Source organism: Phaethon lepturus, unplaced genomic scaffold (assembly GCF_000687285.1).
Source record: "Phaethon lepturus isolate BGI_N335 unplaced genomic scaffold, ASM68728v1 scaffold28869, whole genome shotgun sequence".
Lineage (NCBI taxonomy): Eukaryota > Metazoa > Chordata > Aves > Phaethontiformes > Phaethontidae > Phaethon > Phaethon lepturus.
In genome coordinates, this window is record NW_010561729.1 from 8,698 (window position 1) to 18,841 (window position 10,144).

Here is a 10,144-nt window from a genome sequence, read left to right on the forward strand (position 1 = left end):
GTCTGTTACAATTTATCCTCTCTAAAACTGGCATACAGCAAACAGAATCAGAATCACAGAATCATTAAGGTTGGAAAAGGCCTTTAAGATCATCAGGTCCAACCGTCACATATTGCTTCCCTCCACGGTAAGGGGAGTCGGGAAGCTGACTCCGCAATGATTTGTTCCGTATCACTGGCTTGCTTTATTGTTGGGCAAGTTACTGTGGGTAAACCTTTACAGAGTAGCTAAGTTCAACTGAAGGGCAGTAAGGCATAGGTTTCCAGCTGCTTTAGGTGACTGAAAACGTTTCCCTCTCGCTGCCCTGATTAATTTCCCCATTAATAAAGGAGGTAGAAATACAGTCCTTATTGGACTGAGGCTCTTGTCAATGCATAAAGCTCTTGAACGTCTTTGAATGAAAAGAAAAAAAAAAAGCAAATGTAAAGTCTTGTTACTGCCTGCCTTCATTTTAGAGGGGATTTATATTAAAAACACTGTGAATGTCCTTCCTGCTGTTAGTAGGAAGCATCTCGTCTTTTGGTATTTATTATTTGCCTTTTTTTCTCTTGCCTTATGCACAGGCCCTCAGTTTTCAGATGACCCCTCCCAGTTGCAGCCCTCTCCATTTGGTGACTACAGACAATACCAGTGATTATCCTCATTCTCCTAATTCATATTGTACCTGAGCTGTAATTTAAAATGCTGGAGGACCAAAATGCGGTATGTCTTTACACCGTGGTAGTCTCTTACACAAACCATGCCAAGAGGACCTTCAGCATTTTTCAGTGTAAAGCTGCACAGGAGAACTTTTAGAAGATGACAAATCTATTTATTCATGATAGATTCCATTGCTGTAATGTTAATACATGTCTGATAGAATACATGGAGATTTAAGACAAGGACCGAATGGAGTCTTGTCATCCTTTGGACATGGACTGAAGTGAAAGTCTTTGGAGTCTTCTCTGGGATGTGGCATTGACCGTTCACAGTGAACGCAGATGGAATTTAGCCTCTTCCCCATCGAATTTAGGTCGCTACACATATTTCAGCTTAAGGAAAAGAGTTCAGCTGCACGCAGTTTTACATTCCTAAAGTGAATGTTATTGGGAGAATGTGCAAACCAGTGAAAATTACTTCCAGCAATATACATTTCACTACTGTTTTCTTTGCTACTGCCATGCAGCCCAAGTTCTTTGCTTAAAGCAGAATCTGCCTTTTGTGGATTTGCAGGCTGCAGCATACCTCCGCCCTTCCCCTGAACCCGCAAGGCTTTGAGCCCCTTTTAGCAAGAGGTGGCACCAGACTAATTCTTTGCCCCTGCTGCTGTTTGCTGTGGCTTTCGCAGCGGGCTGGAAGGGGATCGCCGCCCCTCCCAGGCCTGTGCAGTGAGGCGTGTGTAGGAGCCCCGAACAGAAAACACGTAGCCCTGTGGCACTGGAGGGTGAAGCACGTTGCACCGGTGTGCCTTCTGCCAGCGCAGCCTCTTGCCTTTTCCCCTCGGATCCAGTCCTAAGCACAATTAAAACATCTGCTCCGTGTTTTTGTTCTTAAATGCCAGTTGTGGAGGCATGTTCCCTCTTCCCAGCAGTTAAAAAATCGTATCCAGTGAGGTTTTCTGTTGTTAATACTATTGCTTGCTGGCAGTTCCTGATAGAATATCCATATTCAAAAAGACTTGGATCACATTATCTGAGCTGCTTCATGGCTTTTCCTCTGCCCAGGAGGGAGCTTGATCTCTGCACTCTTGTCAGGACAAAGTCAGACCTGTGTAAGTAAGAGGAGAGGATGAAAATAACACGGAAGTGGTCACAGTAATGGTTGGCAAATGGGTGAATTAGGATTGTATAAAGCGTGCATGGAAGTGTGAGATCCCGACCGTCTCCTATGTCTTGTCATCCTGTAAAAGTGACATTATCCTGTTTCCACCCCCTGCCTGTCCTAGAACTGCTCCAGGGCTGCCAGGGCTTGGGTCTCTGGTACCTTACTGTTTCATATAGTTGCTGCTGGTGTGTAATTTTCAAAAACTTAAGCACAAAAGCACTCTGTGTGTGTGTGCGTGAAGGCTGTCTTCCTTTGCTGCATACCTGGTTCCTCAGGTGAATTGTCAAGGCAATTTTCTTGATTTGTGTCACTCAGCCAGTGCACTCCTCTGTTCCCAGCTGAGCCCCCAGCCATGTAGGGGCGGGGGTGAGTCTGGATTTGAGAGAGAGTTACGCTCGGCTCTCATCACCTGCAGAGCGTCCCCTGCGTGTCCAAATCTGTGTGTTCATTGCCAGATGTTTTCCTGTACTCTTTACATAGGATTAAAGCACTGGGGCGTTGAAATCTGTGTGCTGCTCTAGGGTATCGGTCTCGGGCCTGGCTCTCGCACTGCTGAGCTGTCCTTGGGGGTTTGCTGGGGGGGGACTCAGCCCTGTCAGCTCCTGCCCTGGCTTTGAGCAGCAGCCCAGAGCACTGGGGTGATGTCTCCCACCGGCCCTGTTTGGGAGCAGACTCCGGCCAGGGTGGGACACGGATGCACAGGGGAACCTGCTGCTCCTGGCCAGGGGCTCCAGCCAGGCCCTGCCTTTGCAGTCCCCAAAGCCAGGCCACATCCAAACATCTCAAAAAAGGGGCAACCACACAACCTTTCCCTGCAGCCGCCAGGGAGAGCAGGGGCACTTGCCAGCGGTGTCTGGCTGTGGCCCAGGGGCTGCAGTGGCCCTGCCTGGCGCTTCTCCCTCACCCCCTCTGAGGCAATGGCCTTCAGCTGCCCAAGAGGAGCTTTACTCAGCTTTTCCCCTCTAATCGCCCACCCTTGACTGCCTGCACTGGATGGTCACTCTCACACATTCCTACAGAAAGAGGAGCCTCTGACTGAGGGTGTCCTTCACCCCCACACACCAACCAGCATCTTTTCTGCTATGCTGATCCCAGGAGGGAAGGCAGCAAGGAAGTCGGGCGGTCCAGCAGCATATCGCCCAGCCAGGGAAGGGTTTCCTGCCCCGTCAATCACCACAACATGCAGGAGTTTCCTGTATTTTATTTCTGCCGTTAGGGCTGCCCTGACTTGCTGCTGCAGCAGGAGGGAATGCCCCTGCACCTCCCGGGTGCTCCTGCTGCCTTTGAGGGGGGGATGCTCCTCAGAGCCCTCGCCCCAGAAGCAGCCAACACCCTGAGCATCTTCTCTACACCCACCCCAAAAACCAAAATGGACACCATCAGCACGACACAGAACTATTGACCTTTTTATTTCAATCAGCTACAGCAGCTCTACATTCCCCTAAAACACTGTCCTTCCTTTACTACCACAGACAGCGAGGGAGCCGTGTGCACTGCGGTGGCAGCAAGTCCTTTTAAAGCTTAGTATTAAATATTAAATATTCTCTCATTTATGTTTACATTACTTTGTCAAGGAAAACAACAACAACAACAGCAACAACAACAAAAAAGACAATTTAAAACTTAAGTTACATGTGCCCTGGGCAGCAGCACTGGGGGCCACAGCCGCCCCAGCAAGGCGGCTCTGCTGTGAGGGATATGCAAAAATCTCTGGCCCTGGGCCTGGTAGTGCGTGACTCTGCTCGCTCCGGCGGTGAGCTTGGGAAGGGGGTGCTCGGCAGTGCTGGGAGCGGGGTACCGCACCCTTTGCTCTCAGAAATGGGCATGCCTGGGAAGGTCAGACGACCCCAGTGCAGCTAAAACACTCTTTGGAGGAGGCGAGGCCATGAGAGCGCAGCAGGGCTGGCTGCTGGGACCCGCAGCGCCTCCCCTCAGCCCCCGCCAAGTGCGTGGGGAAGGGGGTGAGGATTTGGTCGACAACTTTGCTAAAGAATTTTTGTTGTGTTTTTTTTTTTTTTCCTTAAAAAAGAGAAAGATAAAAAAGTTTCCTTTTTTCCCTTAAAAAAAAAAAACAAAACAAACTAAACCATCCAACAACCCCAAACAGTTTTGAGTCTTCCTTCGATTTTAGCAAAGATAGTTTAAAAAGCACTTAGGAAGCTTGTACTAAAATCAGGCGCTCTCAGAGGAGAGAGTCGTCTGTGCACCCCCCTTCGAGTCCGTAGCGAAACTCCTGCAGGTTTGACACCCCGTAGAAGTGGACGAAGGCCGCAGCCACCACGAGCACATGGAAGATCTGATGTGACTGAAACTGCGGAGAAGCAAAAAAGCACTTTTAGACCAGACCAAAGGAGACAAAGCAACACTGGGAACACCACCTCCTCCTCCTCGCTGCTTCTGCACCGCCCCAGGACTGTCCTCTTGAGCTCCACTTTTTCCCCCTCGTTGCTCCCAGACAGCGTTTTCCACCCTGGACTTTCGCCTGCCCTGCCTGCTCGCAGCAGCCGTTCAAGGTCTGGCTGCCAGCACATGTGCTGGGGCGCACGAGGACACCCCCAGCCACCTTCTCCTCATCTCGGAGCTCACCACCCTTGATTCCCTGCTCCCCAACCTCGCAGCTGCCCCCCGAAGTGCCTCGCTCACCACCGTGTCCCACACTCACCCAGATATCGAACTTGCCCGGGAAAAAGCGCTCAGGGATGCGGGCAGCGTACAGCCCCGCGCCCGTGATGTACATCACGGCCATGAGGAAGAACCAGCCCATCTGGCCGACGGTGGTGGCTTTCACGAACCCTTCGGCAATGGTGAAGTGCATGGTGGGCACCACGCCGCTCAGCCCCAGCCCCAGAAAGACACCTGTGGTGGAGAGATCAGCGAACTGGAGCACGGGGTGGACTGGGCGACGCTGCTCCCTGTCAGCTCCCCCGACACCTTCATCCTGCGCAAATGAAAGCTCCTGGATGCACCAGCAGCTTTTCCTTGCTCAGTCCTGGATTATCCAATCCCCACGACATTTAGCCTTCACAAAATGAGGGATCTACAGCTCTACATCCCAGTCAAAACCAGTGCTGACCCCCAGTGCTCACTGGACAGAGCTCACTCAGCGTTCTCCATACAGCCCGTGGCAGCTCCCGCTCCTGGCTACGGGAACAGGCCCTTTGGACAGTGCCAGCCCTTCGGATCACACCGAGGCCTCACGAGCGTGAGGACACGGCAGCTCCAGCCAGCCCTTTGAGGAGAGGCTTTGCCAGAGTCATTCATTCAGTGAAGCTGCTAGGAGCTCAAGGGGAAAGTGCTAATTTGCGGTGCTGAAATTTTCAGGTCCGGCATCTAATTAGTTCAGCAGAGAGCAAAGGCGTCGCAGTGTGACACCAGCCCAGCGAGGCTGCGGCTTGTACTCGCAGCAGAATTTGGCCCAGCCAGTGCTCTTGCTTCGCAGCACTGAGGGAGGACAGCAGCCCTCTCCAGGAGCCGGCAGCTGGGATCTCTGCCAGCATGCCAGCACCAGCGCTGCCGTGGGGGAGCGGTGGGGCTGGCAATCCTGCCCTGTCCCCTGCCCTCCTCTGAGGGGTCTCATGGGTCACGCGCCAGCAGTGCTGCCTGGCCTCCAGCTCAGCATCGTCTCTCGTAGCAGCATCCTCGCTACGTGACACGAGACGTTTTGCTGCAGGAGCCCCCCTGGGAGGTGAGGGCGGGCAGAGGCATTTCTCCACGCCTGGTGGTGCTCAGTGAGGCTGATTTAATCTGCAGAAGCTGCAGCGGGGGCAAGACAAGGTGTGAGTGTGGAGTGGGCCGGAGGCAGCCTCGCCCTGCAGCCTCCAGGAAGGCAGCAGGTACTTGCCAGCATGTGACTGGCAGGGGACAGATGAAGGAACCTCCTCCTCCTCTGCCTGAGCCGCAGGCTCACGCTGCCAAACTGCTTCCCGGAGAAGGCGGTTCGCGCGGCACGGCCCCAGGCCATCCAGCCACCACTTACAGGTCTATTTTTAAATACTGTCCGTCTGCTCCAAAGCTCAGGCTTGCCGAGTACCAGGCGGAGCTCAGACCCTGCTCAGCAGAGGACCTAAATCCCCAGCACAGCGAGAGGAGGAAGGAGACCTCTCCGTGCCAGGAGCTGCTGCAGGGCTGTGTGGTGCTCTGGGGGGATTAATTCTGCAGGTGCTGAGAGCTCTTCCCAAATGAAGATCCCACTGTGGGATGGCTCCTCCTGAAGTGCCTCCCTGAAGCCCTCCTGAGCTCCCTGCCGGGGCTGGGGACTCAGGGTGAGGAGGGAGAACTCCTACCTGCTCTTGTCTGCCTGTGCTTGGGGGTGGCAAACCGGTCCCACTGAGCAACGATGATGGCAGAGATGCCCAGGACACAGACGATGGAGAGGTAGATGAGTCTTGGCTGTGGGGAGCAGTAGAACGAGTAATAGAGCCACGGGACAAAGCTCCCCATGATCAGCAGTGCAATTCCTGAATAATCCAACCTGCAGCCAGGATGCAATGAGAGAGAGTCACAGGTGAGCCCCAGAATCCACTCCGCTCCTGGTGTCCTCTTGGTAACCGTGTGTTGGTACCCTCCAGCCTGGCTGTACCCAGGCAGGGTCACCACGGCCAGACAGGCAGCCACAGCCCTGCGGGTGAAGCCCAGCATCCAGAGCGGGGAGAATCTCGGGTCTCACCAATGCAATTTGGGACAGGAGAAAGGGCTTGGGCACATACGCAGCTTCTGGGGATGCCAGCAGAGCTCGACAGGAGCGCAGAGGATGAACAGGAGCTGGCGGGATATGAGAGGGGCTGTGCGCTCAAACCACCACAACAGGACGCAGTGGGCACGAGTCCTTGCGCGTATGGATTTCACTATTATCCTCCACTGCAAAGTGCTTTCAATCTATCGATCCAGGAACCATTTCACCACTGAAACGCAGCCACTTGCAGTACCCCCACCGCTGCGGTGGCCGTGGCAAGTGCCTTCCCCGGTAGTCAAGGACATTTCTGCTGAAGGCACGGCGGCACAGTTTGTTCTGCAGATACGACCCCACAGGATCTCTGCGGTTTGTGCAAAGGAGATCGGCAGGATTTCCCAGCAAGCAGCGCCCAAGTAAATGCCTTTGACAGACTTCTGTGAGCAAGATCTTATGTGAAAGCCCTGCTGTTGCTCTACCTGTGCCATGAAGGCTGATGTGAGCTTAACTCCAAGAGCAGCTGGCACACTGACCTCTGGGAGAGGCATCAGCCACTGCCCAGCCTTTCCACTTTGCCGGGAATCCTGTTTGTTTTGTTTCTTTCAATTTGGTTTCAGTCCAAACTGGATCCAAACCAGAGTTTTTGAAAGCATCTGGTAAAAACTGGAAACTGCCAAACCGCTGTGTCTCATGAGACCCAGACCCCTCCTCAGTTCACTGCTACGAGGGGCACAAAGGCTGTTCCCTTGGGAGCTGCTGGTTCCTGGGGTCCCCATCTTTATCAGCCACCCGAGGGCATTTAAGGTGCTCAGGCACAGGGCAGAGCCCTCCAGGACCCAGCTGTGGTTCCCTCTCAGCTCCACACTGGATTCAGTGAACACTCTCTTCCCCCAAGGATAAAACATTTGGGAATGCAGCGCTTTCCAAGAGAAAGTGTTCTGAGAACTCAAAACCTCCTATGAGTCCACACAACCGCGCTTGAGCTGACTCACTTCGAAAAAGTCCGCGAGACCTTCTCTGAGTGACAGTAGACAGTGTGGAAAAGCCAGGAGAAGCTGAGGCACAGCACCGCTCCCAGGAAGAACATCCCGAACACCACCTTCTCCTGGAGAGGAGCCATGAAATACATGTTGGGCCGCAGCATGGTCAGAATGCCCAAGCAGAGGAACAAGACAAAACCTGCAGGGAACACACCAAATGGGCAGTCAGGAGGAGAGCAAATGAGAAAACAGGAGAAACACGGCCCTGGCTGTGCTCTGGAAGGCAGGCCCTGGATGTATCCTGTTCGCAGCGCACCTGGAGGTGCTCAGTCACACCTGGAGCTGGCCTGGCAGCGGGCCATTAGCTGAGGCTGTTGTTACCGCAGATGAGCAGAGCCGGGGACACAGCATGGCCAGGCACAGGGTGAAGAACCGCTGACCCGTCCCTGGCTTTCTGAGGAAAGCGCTCCGAGGCTTTCCTGCTTTGCCCAGGACACGTTTCTCTGTCCCACTCTTGCGGAACATCAGCAAAGCCACAAACCGTCACTGAGCTGAGCCCTGGGGCCCCACCGTGAGGAAGTGTCCCAGTCTCCCTTCACCCAAGGGGCTCTGGGAGCTCTGGGGCACCTCACGACCGAGTTGCCTGCGTGCACAGGGCCAGGCAGCGGTACATCATCCTCAAAGGGAGGCTCCGGGCATGGAGAGGGCCCCAGCACCACGGAAGTCCTGGCTGTAAAAGGCCACCCTCATGCACGAGGGCCAAGCCCACCTTCAGCCCCAGGGCTCCCAAACCCTCCCAGTCACCTAGCAAATGCGTCCAGATGTTGCCTGTCTCTGTGTGTATTCGGAAGATGCTCTTGAAGCAGGCTCGGAAGGACGGCATGGGGGGCCTGTGTCCGTGCAGGAGGTAATCGTTGTCCTTCAGCCAGTCAGGCAGCACGTCGTAGGGGATCACGCGCCAGCGCCCTTCCCACACCTGCAACACACCAAGCTGTCCTGGTGGCCCCCAGAGCATCGAGCCAGCCCAAAAGCTCATGTTTCCTCACCCCAGGAGCCTAAAATGGCATGTGGAAAAAGCCCAGAAGAAAAAAAAAACAAACCCAGGGCAGAAAAGGCCCTGAAAGGCTCCTCAGGGAGAGGAAGTTCAGCTTTTGCAACGTCAGCACCCTGTGGACCCCTTAAGCCACTCACATCCTGCAAAGCACTCCCCACACATCCCCCCAGGGAGTCAGAAGTGATTTGCACCCTCAGGTTTAGCCCTTTGGCACCCAAAGTAACTGTTCCCTGTGATGGGGAACTCCCTTCCATTTCGGTCACAGAAGAGGGAGCCCTGGCTGGCAACGGAACTGGGCTGGCCCTTGGACGATGACACTGTTTACCAAACCACAGTGACAGGCACCGGGTGAAACCAGCAATGGTGCTTGGTGCTCCCAGTCCCTGTTAGAGGACTGCAGAGATACTGGGACCACTCCCTAGGTCGCCGCTCGTCTGGCATGGCTGGGCACAACCTCCCACACCCACGGGCGCTCCCCAGCCGCCACCATCCCCTTCCCACACCGATCCCGGGAGATGCTGCTTCAGGAGCAGGCCCAGGGGAGTGGAGCCAGAGCAGAACGCTGGCACAGCTGCACGGAGCCCCGGGAGCTTCACCCAGAGTGACGCGTTCCAGCCTCTGCAGCCACCCTGAGCCCCGGGCTTGGGGCATCTGGGCCTCATTAATACTCTAAAATCAGGATTGAGGGATCGCTACATGCTCGTGTACCTTATACACAAACTCTTCCATCTTCTCCATTGCGTGATGAGCCTGCAGAGGCAGAGTCAGCACACGGACCACCTCCTCCTCTTCCTCACGGGCTGCTGGGCATGGTGGGTCTTCGGCCTAAAGACAGAAATACCAGGAGGAAATCATTGCTGCCCATGGGAGGAGGAACAGCATGCAGAGAGCAGTGAGTCCCTTCTGAGAGCACCTGGGGCATCAGCCCTTCCCGAAGGGACAGGCAGGAGCCGCTGGTCACCACCACTTATGCAACAGGCTACTGTCTTAACCATCTCAGGCAGGCTAATCCCAGATTTATCCTTGTTAAAAGGTAGGATTACCGTGGGGGATTTTCATCCCTACAACCAAGGCTGGAACAGCCACTTGGCCCAGACAGGAAACTTGGCTCTCCACACCAGCCGTGAGCTCAACGCAGAGCGGAGGCAGCGGCTCCCCACCCCCCCCCCAGCCGTGAGCTCAACGCAGAGTGGAGGCAGCGGCTCCCCGGCATCCTCCTGGGCTGGGAACACTCTGCCATCCCGGCTCAGCTCCCTCTCTCCTCCTTTTCCATTAGCGGGTTTGGGAAGGTTATTTCCAGCCCTAAGGGCCACGGAACAGCTGGGTGACTGAGAAGACTCCGTTCACTCCAAGCAGCCCTCGGCTGATGTCTCTGCACGAGGGCTATCGCAGATCCACGCCTGCACGACAGGAGATGTTTCCAGGCCAGCTCAGAGCACGGACCAGCCAGACCATCAGCATTTGGGTAACAAAACATCTCACAGCCTCTCCACGCTGACACAAAGCCACGACTAGACCTGGGGCTCTGACAAACACACCTGGCTGGCCCACATCCTTCAAGCTGCTAATGGGATAACGGGCAAATTCCTAGGTTAATCCGCGAGGACGGAGCGGGACGTCTGAGCGAGCAGGAGCAGC

At 54.8% G+C, this 10,144-nt stretch overlaps 2 protein-coding genes across 2 annotated transcripts in view; one reads left to right on the plus strand and one right to left on the minus strand.

Annotated features, from left to right (window-relative positions):
- TIMM17A (translocase of inner mitochondrial membrane 17 homolog A (yeast)) overlaps positions 1-884 on the plus strand; it is a 5,591-nt gene extending 4,707 nt beyond the window's left edge. Inside the window, exon 5 of the mRNA XM_010294079.1 lies at positions 564-884. Coding sequence (XP_010292381.1) covers positions 564-634 — 71 coding nt within the window. The 3' untranslated portion in view covers positions 635-884. The remainder of the gene's footprint in view (positions 1-563) is intronic.
- A 2,975-nt stretch (positions 885-3,859) lies between these two features.
- ADIPOR1 (adiponectin receptor 1) lies at positions 3,860-9,464 on the minus strand. Its single transcript, XM_010294080.1, has 6 exons — positions 9,215-9,464; positions 8,257-8,428; positions 7,465-7,651; positions 6,087-6,274; positions 4,466-4,659; positions 3,860-4,114 (listed from the first exon to the last, which is right to left on the minus strand). The coding sequence occupies exons 1-6, from the start codon at positions 9,242-9,244 to the stop codon at positions 3,986-3,988; spliced, it is 900 nt and encodes a 299-aa protein (XP_010292382.1). The 5' UTR covers positions 9,245-9,464; the 3' UTR covers positions 3,860-3,985.
- Between the last annotated feature and the right edge of the window lie 680 nt (positions 9,465-10,144).

What these genes read in the sequence shown, in the direction of transcription:
- ADIPOR1 (XM_010294080.1), bottom strand. Translation starts at nt 9,244, where the DNA reads ATGGAGAAGATGGAAGAGTTTGTGTATAAG. An exon ending in GCACAGGCAGACAAGAGCAG is followed by an intron (nt 4,660 to 6,086) that starts GTAGGAGTTCTC and finishes TCTCCACCACAG; the next exon opens with GTGTCTTTCTGGGGCTGGGG. An exon ending in CGGGCAAGTTCGATATCTGG is followed by an intron (nt 4,115 to 4,465) that starts GTGAGTGTGGGA and finishes GCTTCTCCGCAG; the next exon opens with TTTCAGTCACATCAGATCTT.